At 35.3% G+C, this 21,295-nt stretch overlaps 1 protein-coding gene across 3 annotated transcripts; it reads left to right on the top strand.

Moving 5' to 3' along the window:
- The first annotated feature begins 4,308 nt into the window (after positions 1-4,308).
- On the top strand, positions 4,309-19,429 carry LOC104210950 (protein REBELOTE). 3 transcript variants are annotated; one of them, XM_070174564.1, is made up of 14 exons: positions 4,309-4,422; positions 4,499-4,619; positions 7,310-7,367; positions 8,544-8,652; positions 8,795-8,846; positions 8,981-9,075; positions 11,757-11,825; positions 15,256-15,765; positions 16,373-16,675; positions 16,792-17,115; positions 17,211-17,417; positions 18,525-18,614; positions 18,704-18,801; positions 19,107-19,429. In XM_070174564.1, the coding sequence occupies exons 2-14, from the start codon at positions 4,511-4,513 to the stop codon at positions 19,255-19,257; spliced, it is 2,175 nt and encodes a 724-aa protein (XP_070030665.1). In that variant the 5' UTR covers positions 4,309-4,422; positions 4,499-4,510; the 3' UTR covers positions 19,258-19,429. The 3 variants fall into 3 exon arrangements, with proteins under 3 accessions (XP_070030665.1, XP_009758231.1, XP_070030664.1); XM_009759929.2 differs by having other exon boundaries at positions 7,310-7,379; XM_070174563.1 differs by having other exon boundaries at positions 4,315-4,422; positions 4,503-4,619; positions 7,310-7,379.
- The last annotated feature ends 1,866 nt before the right edge of the window (positions 19,430-21,295 follow it).

Genomic DNA, 21,295 nt, shown 5'->3' with positions numbered 1-21,295 from the left:
CGGAGAGTCGTATCTTTATTGTTTAAGTTTTAGTACTATTTCAGTTTCTTTTTGGGTATTTTTAAGTTCTAACTGTAACGACCCGACCGGTCGTTTTGAGCTCTAGCGCATCATTCAGCAGTTTGGGGCCATGAGCAGCTTCACTTCAGGTATTATGACTTGTACGCATGGTCAGAATTGAATTTTGGGAAGTTCGGAGTTGATTTGAAAAGAGAATTCTCATTTCAGAAACTTTAAGTTGGAAGAATTGACTAAGATTGGATTTCCAAGTAAACGACCTCAGGATTGAGATTCGAAGGTTCCAGCATGTTCGTATGATGATTTCACACTTGGGTATATGCCCGTGTCGGGTTTTGGATGACCCGGGAGCGTTTTGGCGCCTATTGTGGAAGTTAGCATTTTGGAAGAAATTTCATAAGTTTGGGTTGAAGTACATTTCAGTGTTATCGATGTCCATTTGGGATTCCGAGTCTGAGAATAGCTCCGTATGGTGATTTTGGTATTGGGAGCGCGATCAGAAGTGAATTCGGAGGTCCGTAGGTCATTTTGGAGATTTGGCTAAAGATAGAAATTTGAAAGTTTTTGGGAAGTTTAACCGAGAGTTGACATTTTGATATTGGGGTCGGATTCCAATTCCGAAAATTGGATCAGGTCCGTAATATCGAATATGACTTGTGTGCAAAATTTGAGGTCAATCGGACGTGATTTGACGGGTTTCGGCATCGAATGTAAGTTTGAAATTTCAAAGTTCATAAAGTTTGGATTGGAGTACGATTCATGATTTTAACGTTGTTTGATGTGATTTGAGGCTTCGAGCAAGTCCATATTATGTTTTTAGACTTGTCGGGTGTTTGGTTTGGAGCTCCGGGGGCTCAGGTGAGATTCGGGATATCTTCTGAGTGATTTGCTAAGAAATGGGACTGCTGGTACTGGTATGATCGCAATTGCGAGTTTCTGTTCACATTTGCGAACCTGGGCGGCTAGGGGGATGGCTCGCATTTGCGATATTTGGGTCGCTTTTACGAGGCCTGAAGGGTTCGTATTTGCGGAACCCTTCTCACATTTGCGAAGAAGGCCAGTTCAGTCGGGGGTCGCATTTGCGAAGTCGCATTTGCGGTCCCCCTGTCGCAAATGCGACATCAGAGGGCTGCGTCCAGCTATTAATTTCGAGACTTAGACCATTTAGCTCATTTTCTTCATCCTCTTAGGCGATTTTTGGAGCTTTTGAAAGAGGGTTTTCACCTAGCACATTGAGATAAGTAATTTCTACACATCATAAGTTAAATACATAGATTATGGGTAGATTAACATGCGAAAATTAGGGAACCAAGGGGTTTAGATGAAAAACCTAGAATTTGGTAAAAACAAGATTTAACCACGAAATTTGTTAGGGAATTGAGTAAAAATCATATATTCTTGATCCTTAGGTTATGGGTAACAATTTTCTTCAAAAATTTCCGAAATCCGGGCACTTGGGCCCGGGGATGAATTTTAGAAACCTTGCATTTAGGGTTGGGAAATTGCTTTAATAATTAGAATATGAAATTTTGAGCATGTATTGACTAGTTCTTACCCTATTTGAATAGTTTTGGATCGTTCGGCTCCAAATTGGAGATATGAGTGCGTTCTTAAATCGGAATATAGGCTTCAGAGCGAGGTGAGTCTCCTTTCTAACCTTGTAAGAGGGAATTGTCCCATAGGTGAAATAATTGGTTATGTGCTCCTATTTGTGAGGGCTGTACTTGAAATATTTGTAACCTTGTTGACAGTTTAAATTGCTTAACATATCGGATTAGTAAATGAATTTTTAAAAAGATTTAAACTTCATTTTCTTAAATTGTTAAAAGAGAATTGGCTTTCTTTGGATAATTGTTCCGTGTTGACTCCTTGGTTGACTGTTTGTGTGTTTAATTTCGGAACGGGCCGAACGCCTCGGCAGATTAAATAGATGCATCTATGGTTCGCGTCATTCGACCCTCTGGTAGTGCACAATTTAAATATTGTTGGATCGGGTCGTACGACCTCGACATGATTTGCGCATGCTTGTATTGTTTGCCTTGAAATTTATTGATATTGATATTTGCCCTCCTAGCCTTGAGATAATTGAAAATTAATGGATTATGAATCTGGAGACTTTTAATATAAAAAGGAACTTTTACCTATTCGTGACTTATTTGAAATTACTGTCATTCTTAATAAATCCATGATTATTCGCATTAATAATATATTACTATTGGACCACTAGTAAGTGTTGAAGTCAACCTCTCGTCTCTACTTCTTCGAGATTAGACAAGATACTCATTGAGTACACGTTGTTTTCGTACTCATGCTACACTTGCTGTGCATTTTTGTTGCACAGGTTTATGCGTGGCTAGTGGCTTAGTGGCATAGCGACATGGTTGATACAGAGACTTAGATGAGTTGCATTTATCGAGACGTCTGTAGCCAGTAGAGTCTCCTTCAGAGTATTATATTGTATTTTCATTTCTGTCCACTTGTATTCCGGACAGTTACTGTATTTTATTTCATTCTCTAGTAAATGCTCATGCACTTGTGACACCGGGGTCTGGGATGTCTATGGAAGTAGTCAGTATTTTGAAATTGTTAAAGATATCATTATTTATTCAGTAAAAATTTATTCCGTATTGTTTAAACATATAAAAGGAGTGATTTCAGAAATATTTAAAACGAGAAGTTACTAGTTATTTGTTGTTGGCTTGCCTGATACCATAATATTTAAAACGAGAAGTTACTAGTTATTTGTTGTTGGCTTGCCTGACAATGGTATCCGGCACCATCACGACCCTTAGTGGATTTTGGGTCGTGACACTAACATACTTGATATTGCTAAAGATTTCTTCGCATACCAAAAGAAAGAATATGATTACGAAGAAGTTTAGACATTACATGTTCCTATCCCATTATGAGTTGATGCAATAAGGTTCAATCTTTCAAGTAAGTCTGCATGGATGGGAAACAACTAATTTAATTATTGTTCTCTTTTTCTTTTATTTCAAGTGAGTTTTTCTGCAATTTTGTATCATATCATATGATGCTAAAGCACTATGACACAAGTAATTTGTTGGTTTCTATGTTTACCTTTGTTTTTCGTTCTGACCAACTACTTTTCATCTTATAATTGTTAGATTTATTTTAAAGTTTTTGATGTACATTTATGCTTAAACATTACTTTGAGTATGCAAACCTTAGAATATATAAAAGTGCTTCTAATTGTTTAGAATATATAGAAGTGCTTCTAATAAAATATCCTTAAAAGAAATAGATATAAGACTTCAACAGTGAACTTTAGGACAAAGAGGCACATCACTTTTTAAGAGTTATAGGAGGGACAAACTATCTTATTAATGTCCTTTCGGGATTTGATTTTGAGGGAAAACTTATAGAATAGTACTCCGTCAGCAATGATGAATTTGGTTTGTGAGAAATTGAAAGATATTATAATAATTACGTTAAGTCTTGAGAGGGAAAAAATATGTTAGATAGATTGAGTTCTCTTTAAAAAATTTAGATGACTCTTAGTTTTTAAAGAAAAACATGAACAAAAAGGTTATTCAGGACCGAGGAGAAGTATTAATTCTCTTTATACAGTCACATCTTTCTATAACAACATATTTTTATAACAACACTTTACTATAAAAGCTAAGTTTTTTTGGAACCAAATGCCATGTTTAGTTATACAGTCAAACCTCTCTATAACAACATCGTTTGTTCCAAATATTTTGGATGTTATAGCGAATTGTTGTTATAAAGAATATATATTATAACTAAACATAAAATTTAGTTCCGAAAAAACTTGGCTTTTATAGTGAAGTATTGTTATATAAGAATGTTATTATAGAGAGATCTGACTATAATATATGTTCTCTATAACAACAATTCGCTATAACATTTAAAAATATTCCGAATAAACGAGATTGTTATAGAGAGGTTTGACTGTAGTTACTTTGGTTTGGACCATCTATATCTGATAAGAGAATTCTCCTCAATAAAGTCGGCAGCCCCAACTTGATATAATCATCTAAAAGTAGTTAACAGTAGTAAATAGATATATAAACTTGAGATGAGATTAATTTTAAATTAATATTTTTGTGATTTTCAAAAAAAAATGTACTTCTTAAGATGACGTAACATTAGTACAACTAAAAAACAAATCAAGAAAGTGTAAACCGAAAAAGAAAAAAAGGAAAAAAATATTAGTCACCCGACCCGGAAAATTCGTAACGGTTCGGATCATGCAATGTCTATGCTAAAAGCCTAAAACCCTCCAGCCTCATTCGCCTTTAAACCCTTGAAATTCACCTCCTATTTATCAAAAAACAAAACAGCAAAATAGAAAGCAGGGGAAGAGGCGACAAGCTCAACAAATACACTACCACTCCGAAACTTCAACTGTATATTCAGGTAGTTTCTTATTCTGTGTGTGTGTGTGTGTACAATTCTGGTGTTTATTCGAATTCTTTTGTGATTTTTTTTCCAGATAGTTAACTAGATGGGGAAGCTAGGGAAGAAAGCGAGGAAGTTTGCAAAGAAGAATCTTCAGTCAGTGCTTAGAGATCGTCGAAAGAAGAAAGCTTTGTTCAAAAAGAGATATTCTTCCAGTACATATCTTTTTCTCTCTTCCAAAAAAATTCAAATTCAGTGTAATTGATATTTGCTGGTATTTTATTAGAATGTACGTTTTTATGTGAAAGGAAATGTTACAGGGCTTCAAACAATATGTGTAATAGGCTAACAGCCTTTTGTTTTATAGGCGTAAATTGGGTTCACTTGGTATGTTATGTATTTTGTCACTACATTTGTATTTTTTTTTTCCTGATGACCAAGAAATCTCTCTGTGGCCAACTCGTAGAACCAACTGCAGCCTACTAGACTCGGAGATAATGGGCTTGGCCCGCTTAGTTCTCATGGCGCCTAAACCTTTGCCGATTGAACTTAGACTGAGGGCCACAACATTTGTATTTGGTAGATATGAGAATAATTGGAAAATAATGAGAAGAAGAATGATGGGGTTGTTACTTTTCTTTTGGTTATTGGGTTAGAATTCTGTTGCTAGTGCATGTTGCGGAGGAAGTGCGAGCTTAATCGGATGTAGAAACTGGAACTGGAGCTTCATTGAAGATGAGCTAGTGTCATGGAATATTAGTGTTGGTTACTTGCTCTATTTACATGATCAAAGAAAATGTTGGTTACTTGCTCTATTTAAGGCCAAATTCGTTAGATGAGTATGAGCGTTTGGAAGACAGCTAAACATCGTTGAAATGCTGTAAGTATTTCATTAAGGCAAATGAAGTAGCAATATTTTGATTTAGCAATTTAGTTGACTGTTTCAGAGCTTGTTTTGACACTAAAATATTGACAACAACAATAACAACGACCCAGTGGAGTCCCACGAGTGGGGTCTGGGGAAGGTAGTGTGTACGCAGGCCTTACCCCTACCCCGAGGGGTAGATAGCCTGTTTACGAAAGACCCTTGGCTCAAGAAGAGGAAAAGACGACGAAAAGAGATAATAAATCAGGACCATCAATAAAAATAATAGAAACATAACAGCGTCACATGAACCAGAAAATAGATGAAGAGCAAAATAATAACCAGTAGATAAAGCCCAGTACTAAGAAAAACGAAAGAGGGGTGTGAACTCAACATTAACCACTAGCTGTCTAAGACTAAATCCTAACAGACTAGTCTTACTCTGGAGCGCCGTAGAGAAATGCACAACTAATGCTCGACCTCCACAATGTCCTGTCTAGGGCCATGTCCTCGGTAGACACTAAAATATTGAGAGCCTTGTGGTTATTTTCTTTTTCTAATTCTTGATTAATAATGGTTTCCACTTGGACACCACTATGTCCACTAGTTGTGTATTTCAAAGGAATATAATTTGAATAGATTGAATTAAACGAACTGTCGAACGGTAATTACCAAGAAATAGTATGATACCAGGAAATAGACTGATAACGCTGATGACTTCATCAGGAAATTTGAGCATAATTGTCCGCACAGATGATTAATTCGTCTGTAGCAGAGGAGTAGAAAATAGCGATTTTGAGTAGCGAAGCAACATGTTCAGATATGACAGCCCTTGGACAGCTCTGAAGAACACATTTGCTATTCTGTTTTTGGATTTGACTTTGAGACATGTATAGTTAAGTGCATGGGTACACTCAAGGGGGTTCCACTGTAAAGTTTGACAGCATAAAATAAATTTGGTTCTCCTGTCCTTGGATTGCATGCGTTGCTTATCAAACTTGCAGTACTTGGGAAAAGAAAAGGAATCTTTTTAGAGACATAATAAATTCTAAGTGGTGCTCTGAGGTTAAGTTTGGGGGATAATGGAACCAGGTACTGAAGTACCCACTTATGCAATATAAAATAGTGGTTTAATGCAAATTCTTTCCTGATAAGAATTTTTTGTTTGTAAAGCTAATACCTAAAACAATGGATATACTTAATTGTCAATCAAGTAGATCAAATTCTTGATGGTTAACAATCCCGTAGATTTATGTATCTTTGTAATGTTAAACTTTATCGCTGACTCTGCTATACCAGGAAGGTGGAACAGTTTACTACTGATAAAATGGCCTTCCTAGTAGCTTTTGTCATCACTCGCGTTATATATTATGATCCCTATATATGAAGGCAAAGATTGTTGATCTCAAGGGTGTTTCATCCTCATCTGTACTTACAAAGTGTTTCTAATTCAGCATATCTTTCTTTGGGTTAACTTCTCTTGTTTTAATTTTTGATGGCTTTTTCATAGGCAACGATACCTTAAATTTATGTTTCTTTGTAATATATTAAACTTATCACTACCTCTGCTATCAGGGTTTACTCTCATAGTCTGCTGCGACACCTTATTTTTCTGGATTGCTCTTGCTTAATTGGAAGAGTTTCTTAAAAAAGAGCTAAAACAGCTGATATTCCACGTAGAGAAATTTTACATGTTCATGCAAGTACTTCTTGAAAGTTATATTTTGCTTATATTGAGTAGTGAGTGTACAGGTGCATTATCCGACTTGGAATCTCTAGGTCTTCTTTTAGTGAACTCATGTGTTCGCGAGAAGAAACAGAAAAGATTAGACAAATGGCACAAGTGGCAGTTTCTTTTACCAGTGCCTGTAACATATTTGCTTTTATGTACTTATGTCAAAAGCTTGGCTCCAAACACCTCAAGTTTGCCTCTCTGTTCTGACATCCTTGGACATCTTGCCACTGTTATATTGTTACTTTTATTGATATTGGACAGTCATGTGAATATCTTCATGACATTGAGTTCGTTACTTATTGTAGAAAATGGGCAGAGTAACGTTGAAGACAAAACAAAGTTAATGCACGACTCTAATGGAAGGTATATAAAAAGGTGAATTTGCTTCATATTTTAAGGTTGGATACAATTCATTGTTTTTAAGGCTGGATATTTTGACCTTCTACCTGCATTTCATCTTCAACTTGTGGCTTCATCTACTCTAAATTGAAAATTGATGCTATTTGTAGTAAATGTTGGACTTTGTTTTCCAATCTAGGTTGAAACAGAGAGGGGATTGTTTTTCTGCAATGGCATATAGTAAAAAGAGATGAGATATTGGAAAAATCTGCAGCTTGGGGAAGGTCGTAGGCCACAAATAAAGTAGCACTGGATGCCGTAAATCTATCTTTCTAGATTACTCACATTGACTTTAGATATTAAAATCTGTAGGTGATATAGCCTAATGTCATAAAACAGAAAACTCCTACTGTCTTACAGAGAGATTTCGTTAGACCTCTCTCTTTGCAGTTGAGTACGTCATGTTTATATAGACTGATCATTTCACTACTGTGGCTAAGCTAAGTAATAGTCGACAACTAGTAAATCCACTTAGATATTGACAATTTGCACAACTTAAAAGTTCTTATTCTCATGGACAATGTGTAATATTCTGAAAAAGCTATGCTGAGGTTGCCCCTTTCTCCGAGTTAGTTTCGCAATTCATTTCCTCAAGAAGCTAAATGTCATTTGTAATAAAAGGATCATCAAGCGTGAAACTATGCTCAGTGTTTCTCTATGGAAGAACTGAACTCTTCACTTTCTCTTTCCTTAATTGCTTTCCCTATCAACATTTTGATTCAAAAAATGTTCTGGCACTTCTTTGTTATTGGTGCTCTCTCTCTCTCTCTCTCTCTCTCTCTCTTTCCTGTTCCTCTCTCTCTAGGGAGAAACGATTATCCAAGACTTGCAAGGAAAAGATGCTGTTTTAGGAAACACGTTAGGCAACGTATCTTACATCAAACTATCTCTAATAATATGGAATTAGAAAGGCTAAATTTCTCCCAACTTATGTTTTAACTTGTGGCTTTGCCTTCCTTCAGTACTTGAATTTTTCAGCATTTTGGTCGCTTGATATCATCAAGAAGGCCTATTTGTCCCTTATGTTACTCCTTTTCTGTAATCTGTGTTCTTGGTGTCACTATCTTGTAAGGTAAATCATGCAAGCATTGACGACTCGCCATAAATCATTATTTATTGACTAGTCATAAGATTTCTCAGAAACACTGAAGTTGAAGCTTTTGATGACTCGCCTCTTGATGCACCGTTTGTGGAAAATGAGAGTGATGTGGTTGCAGATTCTTCAGACAGTGATGGATACCTTTCAGAGGTCTCAATTTTCAATTATCAGATTCATCTTTACTTCAATGTTCTGCACCTATGGGATTACACTGGGTTTGTTGTTGTTGTTGTTGTATCTTTACTTCAATGTCAACTTTTGCTTTATCAAAACTTTGTTGATCATATTTCAGGATATAAGCTGGGAAGACGAAACAGATAGTGAGCCTGGAAAATTCTTAGAAGGTGCATCATCTGACTTAAATGGGATTTGTATGGGTGTTCTGTTCCTTATTGTAACATCCCTTCTGTTATTTATTTATTTCTAGTTTTTCTCTTGTCAACAGCTGAAATCCTCTGATTCAATAATGAATGTGCAGGTGACAGATGTACCAGTGAATTGATGGCACAGAATATAAAAATTCAGGAAGATCTTGCTGTTCAAAAGAAAAAGCTGGAAAGACTGAAGAGGAAGGTAGGTGGTGGCTTTGCTGATCAAATCTACTGTCTTTCAAGATTTCAAAAACTGAACCTTCCTTTGACTAGCTTGCGGATTTACAGAAGATAGTTCTAAGATATTGTAGTTAGAGAAGTGCTTAATAGAATTTTCTGGGATGTATAAAGAGTAAAGTAGTTAGTTTAAAATAGGCAAAATACATCGGCAACCCTTTAAAGTTGTTCACACTTTTCACCTAGACACTTCATGTTAAGTTCGTTCCATTTGAACACTCTAACCACATCTCTAATGTGTCATTTAGACACAAACTTGATAGGCAGCCAACCACAAGATATGCGTGTAATTCACATACCAAAGTGACAAATAAGATGCAGACACGTGGATTTAACTTAAATAAATTTTAAAAAAACTTTTGAAAAAAAAGAAAAATGTTAAAACAAAAACAAGAATGCCATTCCCCCCCTCCCCCGGTCATCTTCCCCGACGAACCCCCCTCATTCTGTCTTCTTCCCCCGCAACCCCTCCTCCCTATTTCGTCTCCTTTAAGAAACTCTCCGCCGCCACTGGTTTCCTCCCTAGATCTGTCAAGTGTGGAAGCAGACAATGAAGTTAATTAGTTTAAGATTTCATGTAACAAATTATTAATCTAAACATATATATTGGAATACTCTTTATTAATTTCCTTGATGATCTGCGATTTCTTTGCATATGTGATAAATGTAATTCCAAATACACTTACAGATTTCAAGTGGCAATTGAACCCAATTACAAAAATCTGAAGGAAAGTTGCGGAAATTATTCCCATTTACATTGGTGAAAACCCAATTCTAAATTAAAAATAAAATACATTTTTTGAGAAGAGATGTTAATGATAAGTCGAAAATTGGAGCAAAAATGCCTAAAATCATGAGTGGCTTCCATAAAATTTGCTTTAAAATTGTTAGATTTTGATCAAAACTAGCTCAAAAGAGCTAGCATTCTTAAAAGAGAGAGATAAAGCATTTGTTTAGAGTTCTGGAAAGATATCATCAATGTTCATCGCCTGAGCTTTGTGTTTTTCGAAGATAGAGATTTGTCGGGGTGGGTGGGGTTGGGGAGGGAGGGGAGAGATAGTAGATAGCATTTAGAAAGTGAAGAGTTTGTTTTTTGGGCCATTTCATGCGCTTGAAAAGTGTGAGAAACACTTGCCTTGCCATGTCAGCTTTTTGTGTCTAAATGACACATTTGAGATGTGGTTCGAGTGTACAAATGGAACGGACTTAAGATTGACTGTCTAAGTGAAAAGTGTGGACAACTTTAAGGGTCTGTCGATGTATTTTGCCTTTAAAATATGTCACATCAATGTAGAAATGATTTTCTCCATATTAAGTTATGTTAGCTTGGGCTATTGAAGAAGGAAAGTTTTCCATTTAATGAAACACAACATTTTTTTTGGATGGATGAAAAAGCACAGTAGATCAACGCCTTCAGGATGGAGGAATAGGAGACATTTTCTCTTCTCCGTCATGCTGGAATTTTACTGTGATGGTAACTATTCAAAGAGACTAAACACAGAAGTAAACTACAGGGGCTTTCACCAATCTGACATCTAGTTAACTTACCTTTTCTTTGATGGGTGTCATATGTTTGGGATTTGACTGTGGTGGCCGCTATTCAAAGCAACCACAGCCAATCTGACATCTAGTTAGCACATGCTTTTTGATAGGCAGCTTATCTAGTTAGCACATCTAAAACAAGTTTGCCTCAAATATAGACAGTTTAGACTTCATTCGGATTATGCTGTTAATGCCAGCATCATCTGTTTTGAACTGGTTTATTCTTTCGAATATGCATTCGATAATGTTATGTCAACCTTAAGATCTTGTTATAGGTTCATATGTAGTCTTGATTGACTTTTTAAATGTAGATTTATGTTGGAATAGCATATCAAAGGATTGTTTGTAGTACGCTGAGCTTCAATTAATTGAAAATTTAGTCCTGTGGGGTTCTACAGTTCCCTATTCATGTTATGGGCTACAGTATTGTGTCTTATACTAGTGAGTGTGTAAGAATAGTATGGCTACAAGCAGTGTTTCGTTAACATTTGTGTATTTGAAGAATCGATGTGAATTACTGACACTGATATCACATCCATTCAACCTGGTAAAAAAAAAAGAGGGATCCATCTAACATAGATGATTCCAGAAGAAGATGGTTTAAAAATATGGGTCCAATGCCGATTGAAAAAGGTCTAAACTGAACTGTTTGATGTGGTAGTATGACTTTTTTAAACTTAAAACAGTTAAAATCATAGGAAGCTACCAAAAAATTGAGTTACTGGACAGGCGAATGAGAAGCCAATTAGATATACAAGTATTTGTGGACTTCTTCTTTTTTCCCCTGGGATCTTTGGGAAAAAATAAAAAACCAAAATCATTCTGGTCAGAACCCCAATATTGAAAATTCAGAATTCTTAAAACATATTTATCCAAAAAGGAAATTCTTAAATTTATCCAGATTTTTACATTTTAGAGCTTTAACAAGTAGCTTCATTTTTTTTCATTTTTTTGAGAAATATGCTTTAGAGGGCATTGTATTTGTTGTATCCGTTCATTCTACCTCATTGCTGGTTATCTTCTGTATATCTTATATTTGGTGGAGGATAGAGATTTTACAACACTTATTTGTTGATGTAAAGGGCGTTCTGTGAACATTTTCAGGATCCAAGTTTCTCTAAGTTCTTAGAAAGGTACAAGGAGGACATTGAAGCACTGCAAAATGGAGACGTGGTAAGTAATTTCAAAATATGTTTTCTTGATAGCTTCTGTGTGCAAGTTTTATTATTTGCTAGTGATTTTTGTCTTCCAATAGTGTAGTGCTCTCAAAAAGATCTAGCTCATAAATCTGCACAATAAATCTGTTCATATCTTCCTTTGCGAGAAGCTGATGATCTATTCAAATGACTAATTAGAAAAATGCAGAGAGTGCTCGGGTGAGAGTTATACTTGGATGGGTGACCCCCTGGGAAGTCCTCTTGTTGTATCCTTCCTTTCCTCAAAACAAATGAAATGTAGTGTTCTAAAAAAGATCTAGCTCATATTTCTGAACAACGATCTGTTCATATCTTCCTTTGGGAGAAGCTGATGATCTATTCAAATGATTTATCAAAAAAATGCAGAGGGTGCTTTGGTGAGAGTTATACTTGGAAGGGTGACCCCATGGGAAGTCCTCGTGTGTGCATCCCTCCTTTCTTTATAAAAATATATAAATTGCGGAATAAGTGTTAAAGTTTTGGTTATCTGCGCGTTAAATGCATCCATTTTGTCTTTAGTTTGACCATAACAGCTACATCAGCCGCTTAATTTCTGGGTTGAGAGAATGCTTGACCGTCTTATTTCTTGTGAAGAATAGAAGATTTTGCTTCTGACTTAATCCCGTAGCTTGGGAAGATAAACTATAGAAAATAGTTGTTTTTTTTTTGTGTGTATATAATAGTTGTCTTATTGGGTTAGAGCTTGATTTGTACTTTCTTTAATTGGATGATGAATATGTATACTCTTCATATTGAGGATCTAGGCCTACGAATATTATGTATAGTTTAGAAAACTATTAGAAAAGGCTCTGTTGTCTTGGGGGAGCCAATTTCTTTGGCTGGCTCCTATAGGAGATAATAGATTAGAATATAGCTCTTGACTAGGACTAAACCTGCTGTGCTTGAGCTGAATTTAGAAAGAAGCTGTCATTAGATTTGTTACACATATTTTGTCCTACGGAAGAGATTACAGAGTTGTTTAAGGAAATAAAAGATTGTATTCTTTGGATAATTTTTTAATTATCCCTATTTTGATTAGCAATAAGCTAAACTTAAGATTTAAGGTTTTTAGAGACTTAGACAGGAGGTCCTTTACCTCCCTTTTTTCCTGCTAGTCTTACAGTTTATGTTTTCATTTGAGATGGGCTATATGAGAGAGATCTGATTTGTTTGAGGAATTTGTCGTAAGCTGTCCAATTTCCTCTATAAATAGTTTTTGAAATACTACTCCTTTCATCCTATGTTATGTGATGGTGTACGTTGAGTCTAACATGTTATTCTTTTTGGTAAGCAATGTAATATCTTGTATATGGATGTCTAGCAACAAGGTTGTGCTGGAGCATTGAGCCAATTGCAATTTACAAGCTCCTGTTAGTTATAACAGAGTATGTAAGGAGTTGAAAAAGTTAGACATGGCCTCAACTTCTTGAGAAACATTTACATTTATGATGATATCTCAAAAAGATAGCAACTGAGTTTCTCTTAACAGTGGGTTTGCATTAGGAATCACCATCGAGCCTATACTTGTTTACTCTAATTATGGATGAGCTAACTAACCATATACTAGAGGTCTGATGGTGTATGCTGTTTGCAAAAGACATTGTGTTAAATGATGGAAGTAGTGAGATTTATAGCAAAAAGCTTGAACTACGGAGAAATGAGAATAAGGATCTTAAGATAAGTAGAAGACAAAGTATATGCTCTACAAGTTTAGTAAGCACAAGAAGATTGAAGTTGATGTGAGATTAGACGGAATTACGGTGCCTAAATGCAAACAATTGAGATATCTAGGCTTCATTTTTTTTTCTTATCAAAAAACAAAAAATCTAGGCTTCGTTTTTTATATGGAGACATATGAAATTATTACAAATAGGATCAGAATGGGATGGTTGAAAGAGTAGTGGTACTATAGTATAATGCACTAGGAGGTTACTTACTAAAGTGAAAGGCAAATTTTATAGAATGGGAAAGAAGATTGGCAATGTTATATGGGAGTAAAGCCATGGTGAGTGCAGGTGTTAAAAAGGGGACGAGATATACCTAAAATCTCTTGGAAGGAAATTGTCTTGAAAGGCCTGTAATTTCTTGGAATCAATGAAAGATTTTTTTTTTTTATATACGTGATACCAATTAGTGGGGAATATATTTTAGTTAAATTAATACATTTACTTAGTTCCTATATTTTCCAGGAGTCTTTTAGCCTTTGTAGAGATTCTTATGCCAATAGAAATGTAGAGAACTTCTAATACTTTTCATTTTTATTTTTTTAAGTATAATGTTGGCATGGGATGGATTTAAATCGGAAACCTGGTTAATGCATATTCATATAGCCGACAACTTGTTTCAGATTGAAGCTTAGTCGTTGTTGTTAAGATGGATGTGCAGTCATACAAGTTTGGACAATTTATAAGTGACCCCATTTGGCAAATAGTGAAAGCAGCACATAAAGAGGATAAATTGAGAAGGTCGCTTGATGTATTATGTCGATCTCCAGATATACTTGGATTATATGTGCAAAAACATGGTGATTGAAGGTCTTATGGTACGAGATAAACCTAAATCACATGATTGGTACTTGTCTTAAAAGACAATTTTTTGAAATCCATGCAGACTTAGCGCATAAGAAGCCACAATGAGAAAAAAAGATCCATATAGGTCATCCCAGTTAGTTCGGGTTAAGGTTTAGTCATGTTGGTAAATCTACATTTGTTAGGAGTCTTTTAATCTTATTAGAGATAAAACTTCTATTGTGATAGATCTGAAGCTTTTTAAATATTGGATTTATAGGGGTCTAAATGGAGTGGCGTGATTAATGAGAATTCATACAGCTGGCTCTAACGAGCTTGTGGTTTAGTTATTGTTGTTATTATTGTTATTGTACTATCCTAAACATAAAGATAAGTGGCAATACAACTTACCTTTCAGTCTGCTCTCTTTAAGGTTTTATGCAGTTCCAACTTTACATAGTGTGTGCTTGGGTCAGATAAGACCCAGCAGAAAAAAGAGAGCATTAGAAGATATTTTCATCTTCCTTTCCCCTGAATTCACTGACCCTCTCTGGCTAAAGAAATGAATTGGATAACTTGGGTGACTCAATATTTTGGACATGTATGTCCATGTAGTCACCCCATCTTTGTTGGTGAAATAATTTAAATAGTAGGAAGCCCAAAATATGTGTTGGGCATGCGCTGGATGCATATATTGGACAGCTCCTTATATCTCTTTCAGCTTATGTTTTTTGACTTTCTACTAATGGGACATCATCAATTTGACATCAAAATGATGAAAATAATATAGAATTGGGAAAAAGGAAGCCCCTGATTTCCGTTCAGAGCTAGTTTATATAATTGTAGCTTGACTACTCTGAGATCTCAAATATATTTTGATTCTGATTAGCTTCGTGACAGTCCTCAGATGAAGATGAGACTAGTAATCGTGGAAGAGACTCAGTGATTGAAGACAACCAAGGCAAAAGCACAGGAAAAGTCTTGACAGTATCTGCCATTAGTTCTTGGTGTCGACTGGTCAAAGAGGAGCAGAAAAAGGAAGCATTTGTTTGTGTATTAAATGCTTATCGAGCAGCGTGCCGCTATGGGGCTGAATCCATTGGCCTTAGGTTTCAGAATGCTGAAACATTCTGCAGCTTAGTAATGTCCGTTCTTTACGAGGCAGATAATGTATTTCGAGGGCTTCTGGGACTATCGTCCTCCAGTTACAAGAAAGAAGCAATATTGAAACTGAAGGATACCCCACAATGGGTTAATGTGAAACCTCTCATGAAATCTTATTTAAGGAGTACATTATCTCTACTGGATCAGGTTACTGATTCAGACATTCTGGCTTTCGCTTTGACTCGATTCAGGGCTTCTTTACCATTCTTTGCTGCTTTCCCCTATCTTTTGCAGAGGCTCATTAAGGTACGTTATCTTTAGCACTTGGTTTGTAGGAACAATCTTTGACACGGGGTTTGATGATATCTGATGCATATGCTATCCAGATTGACTATTGAAATTCTAGAAGCACTTACCTACACACACACACACATATGTATGTACTACACTACTGCTCGAGTCCATACACCTGCTTATAAGCTTCTAGTGTACTACTAGTGGAACTACTAGTTTTGCTGTTTTATTTTATTATTAAATTTTGTTTCTTCTGTTTTTCCATGTATGACGTATGCTTATGTGAATCAGATAAACAACCGTAAGCTGCATTTGCATGTATATGCTGTGGGTTCCTAGAAAATATATTCTTAATTGGTACTCTCTCGTGAACCTCAAATATGGATGTGCACCAATTTACCATTGTGGTTTATCTTTTTCAAGAGAGTTGCATATGTAATTAGCTTACTACTAATAAAAATGTATCAGATAGAACTTATATTCACATTGTAAAATCCTATGATTTGCAATTTGATGTTTTGTTAATGTTGTGAAGCTCCACTGGCTTGTGATGCTAATAGACCTTTAAAATAGTTGAATATATGCTGATTCCTATGTTCTTGGCATTTACATTGAACAGACAACAGTGCATTTGTGGGCTACAGGTGGGGGGATGCTGGCATCCGCCTCTTTTTGTATTGTACGGGACGTGGCCTCTCTATTTTCAACTGATTGTTTTGACAATTGCTTAGCAAAAGCTTTTGTAGCTTATCTTGCTCAGTCCAGAGCAACAGAGATTGTCAATAACAAACATTTGCAGTTCCTAAGAAATTCCTTGGTTGACTTGTGCTCCCTAGATGTTCAAAAATCATTGCCTAAAGCCACGGCATCTGTTCGTCAGCTTTCCAAGATATTGCAGTGGGGCTTGCGTACTAAGAAAAAGGTAAATAAAATTGCGCCACGGCTTTTATTGAATGAAGTAGGAAAAATGTAGCCTCAATAGTAGCTAGGTTTAGGTTAATGTAGCTTCTTAACTATTTTTATCATCTTATGGTGCAGGAAGCTCTTAAAAGGATCTGCTGTTGGGAGTATGCTAATTGTATTAATCTCTGGGTTGGTTTTATAGCAGCCAATATTCAGGATTATGATCTTCAGCCTCTTTTCTTCACTATGGTTCAACTTATAAATGGAGTGGTGGGACTGTTTCCTGGACCAAGATATTTCCCTTTAAGACTCAATTGCATTCAATGGCTTAATGATCTGTCCAATTCCACTGGAGTTTTCATCCCTATTGCTTCATTTGTGTTGGATGTGTTGGAATACAAAATAGTCAGAGAGGGTGGAAAACCTGGACCTGCTCTCTCCTTTGAGTCCGTTGTAAAGGTTGGTTGATGTTAGGATCAAAATGACAATTTGGAAACTGAGTTATCTTTATGTATTTGTGTCACCATTTTAAATTGCAAATGAACATACTGCAGTTGCCAAAAAATTGCTTGAAGTCTCAAATGTTCCAAGACGAATGTATTCCATCTGCAATTGAACAACTGTCGTCACACTTTTTGCAATGGAGCTATCACATTTCTTTCCCTGAGTTAGCGACTGTTCCACTCATTCGTCTGAAAAAGTTTTACGAGACAAAGACAAAGGAAAGTCTACACCGTGCTATTAAACATTTGATAGAGCAGGTACTCAACTGTCTTCGATTTTTGTGATGTTTAGTTACCTTGTATACCCATTCCATTCAGAAACCAGCACGTGGATGCAGTTTTTGTTTAAGTTAAGAAGTATGCTGGAGAATGCAGCTTTAAACAGGATTTGCACCCAAGTGCCCAACTCAAGGTCAATTATGTTTAGGAATTAATTTAAGCTCAAGTGCATCTCAAGCAACCATCTCATACTCATTTCACTAATAACATTGTTCTCCTCTACATAAGTATGAAAGGTGAATATCATTGTCCTGTTTAGATAAAGTAGTTAGTGTGGAGAGTCATTCTCATGCCTCAAATTGCAAGACTTGAAGTACACGGGGGATGAATGTTTGGTTGTTGTAGAGTTCTTTTTCTGATAAGTTAGTTCTGGTATGTTACAGAGTTAAAATTATCTTTTCCTGTTCTGCGATCTTATTGGTATTCCTTGTAAAATTTGGGACTAAAGCAAAAACTTGTTGGATAACAATAAGTTGGTTTGTGGCATTAAAAGTAGCAGCTAAAATGACAAAGTTGTGCTCGTGCTTTGTGTAGCTAGGAAGGACAAGATAGCCTAGAAAGACTTGCCAAGTGAATTTGCCTTATGGATGCCTTTTTTTCTTCTTTCTGTTTAATCCATTTCATTTTTGAATCAGTTTCTATCTTAACATCTCTTTCTTCCTCACATTTCCACTGTTTCTTCTGTTTTAAGACTTTTTTCAGTTTCTTAGTTATACTGCCTATATAATAGACACCTGTAGGACAAAGTTGTGTTTGTGCCTTGTGTGGTTAGGAAGGAAAAGATAGCTTTTGTTCATGTTTAGTCCCCTTCACTTTTTTAGCAGGTTCTATTTCAATATCTCTTTCTTCCTCAAATTCCACCCTTTCAGTTTTAAGGCTTCTTTCAGTTTCTTAGTAAGAATGGCTGAGGGTATATTGCCTAAATAGTATACATTAATAAATAAGAGAATATTAAGGATCCAAGCTATAAAATTTTCTCAGTAACACTTAAAAGAAAAGAAAAATTTCTCAATAACAATTTCTTGTCTTACTGTTTGTTGCTTTTCATGTCTCCCTTGTTTTAAAGGCTTTCTTTTGCCTCTGCAGGTGGAGAAAAATGTTGATTTTGTGAAAAGGAAAAGAGATGAGGTCGCCTTTTCGCCAAATGATCATCAATCTGTTGAAGCATTTCTTCAGGTGTGCCCATTTCCTACTAACTAGTGACATTTATCTTTCAGATCGGGGAGGTATACTTTATTTAATTTTAATAATTGTTCAACGTGCAGTTTGAGAAGTCCAGTCTCAGTTCTCCATTTACTCAGTACTACAGAAGTGTACTTGAAAAGGCTGCTCTAAGGGTCTCACATAAGAATGAAAAGATTAGGTACTGTTGCGCTGCTGAAGTTTGGTTTAATTTCTTTAAATAGTCTAATATCTTGGTGGTTTTTTGCCGTTTGTCTACTGTAAGGGCTGATAATAATGCTAATGGCCAAGGATATGATTCATATGATTGCTATATTAGTCTTGTACTTTTTTTTTTGTTTACTGGTTCTCATGTTAGTGCTAAATGATCTCTTTTCTTTATCCCTGGTTCTGGTTAGTATATGGTTAAGATATCTGTAGGGGGATATATCAACTACCCATTTGTCTCTGGGTGATAATGCACTGATTCTGTGTATTCTACTGCAGTTTGCCAAGACGAGAGAAATCAAAGCGTAAAAGAGTGCAGCCCATGGAAAATGCAGCGAATGGAGGTTTGATTAACGGTTCAGGCCACAAGCATCTCGATGCTGTTAATGGAACAAAGAAGAGGGTAAAAAGAAGAGCTCTTGAAGCATAATTGTGTTACCCATTTTTTGTTTGCTATAATTTTTGAAAATTTTCTAATTAGCCTTTCCAGTTGGAAATTTTGAGCCTCGCCGCCTCCTTGAAAACTCATGTTGTATTGATTTTCTCTTCGTGCTACTTATTTTTCGATAAAAGAAAATAGAGGAATGACTTGTCGCTGTTGAGCCGGTTTGAATCGTTCATTGCTTTATTTGTTTATTCATTATGATTGTGGCATTCCAATTTCAATTACATTAGGGGTGTGTTTGGTACGAATTATTCTTTTCAAAATTTATATAAATCCAAAGGAACTAATGTACTGCTATATTTTCACACAATAACAACGTTAAAATTTGAATTTGATAACTAAAAGAAAATACTTTATTTTGTTAAAAAAGAAAGTATCTTTTCTACAACATGAAAGAAAATTACTTATTTTATTGAATGAAAGAAAATATTTTTTCACATCATAAAAAGAAAGTACTTGTTTTGTTAAAATGAAAGAAAATACTTAGTTTGTTAAAATGAAAGAAAATACTTAGTTTGATGAAATGAAAGATTTTTTTTTCTACATCATAAAAAGAAAGCACTTATTTTGATGAAATGAAAGATTTTCTACATCATAAAAAAAGAAAATACTCATTTTTGAAAAAAATATTTTTTCTATTCCAGGAAAAGAAAATACTTACTTTGTTGAAATGAAAAAAAAAAAATTCTACATCATGAAAAGAAAGTACTCGTTTTATTGAAATGAAAGAAAATACATTTTTGAGAAATTTTCATAAAGCACTATCTTTTAATAGTAATTAACCATTTATAGATACATTTGCTATATTACGGATTGTAGATACTTTTTATGTGGCTATAAGATATATTTGATGTATTTAAGCTATTGCATTCATGAATACAACAGCAAAAATAGGCGTGAATCAGGGAAGTCCAGTTAATCAGTTGTTGTATTCGAGTGTATTCGAATGTATTCATGGAGTGAAACATGGGATTATAGCTGGACAGATTATTGTATTCGACTGTATTCACGGCGTGAAATATGAGATTACACTGTTTTTAAAACGGAAAGTGAATCAATTAGCATAATAGACTCCTAATATAACTCAACAAACTCAATTATAACACACAATTTTTGTATTTTCAGTTACAAAAAAAATTCTCAACCGAAAAATACTCCAAAAATATAGCAATCTTCAGAGAAATTACATAATACATCTGAATACATAAATTATATTAATTAAAAAAACGTATGAATACATTCATGGCATATAGCGAGAACTTGAATACAATGAAATACATAGATACATCGGGATACATTGAAATACAATGAGAAAAAAAATAGTGAATAAAATGAAATACATGGAATACAACGAGATACATTGAATTACAATGAAAAAAAGACAATGAATACAATGAAATACATGAAAATACATTGAAATATATTAACAGAAAATCAAGTTGCTCAGCCCCAAACTCTATCGTCTTTGTTCAAGAACAAACCCTAATTTCCGGCGAATCCGCCGTTCACCAGAAGCCGATAGTGAAAACGCGCCGCCTTCGTTGAAATTTCAGAGTTGTTTGGCAATAAAAACTATATTCACATCTTTCCAGTCACAAAAACAATCTTCGATAGCATTGCATCTGACACTCTTGTTTCGTCAGGTAAGCAAGGGAGGTCCATTCTCAGCAGCTGTTCAAGTATGTTCGTGACTATGGCTTCTTGACATTTGTACATCTCGATTGAATCTGGTCCTTGACTTCGCATAAGGAGCGTCTCTCGCTGGATAAAATTGGAAAAGCCATTTTAATGCAGAAACAAATCCGGTGGAAGAAGGAGGAGATCAGAAATTTTAATGGGATGGGGAAAGAGAATGAGATGTATCAAAGTAGAGAGAGAAAGAAAAATAGTGTAACTGATTAGCGTATTTAGTGGCTTAGGGCTAGGAGGTAACCAAAATTAAATATTTTGCTATAAACCTTAAAAGGTATCTATAGAATATAATTTTTTTAAATGGTATTTATTTAAAATAAATAAGGTGTTA

The sequence above is a fragment of the Nicotiana sylvestris genome, chromosome 5 (genome assembly GCF_000393655.2).
Source record: "Nicotiana sylvestris chromosome 5, ASM39365v2, whole genome shotgun sequence".
In the NCBI taxonomy this organism is placed as follows: domain Eukaryota; kingdom Viridiplantae; phylum Streptophyta; class Magnoliopsida; order Solanales; family Solanaceae; genus Nicotiana; species Nicotiana sylvestris.
This window is presented reverse-complemented; position numbering and strand designations above follow the sequence as displayed.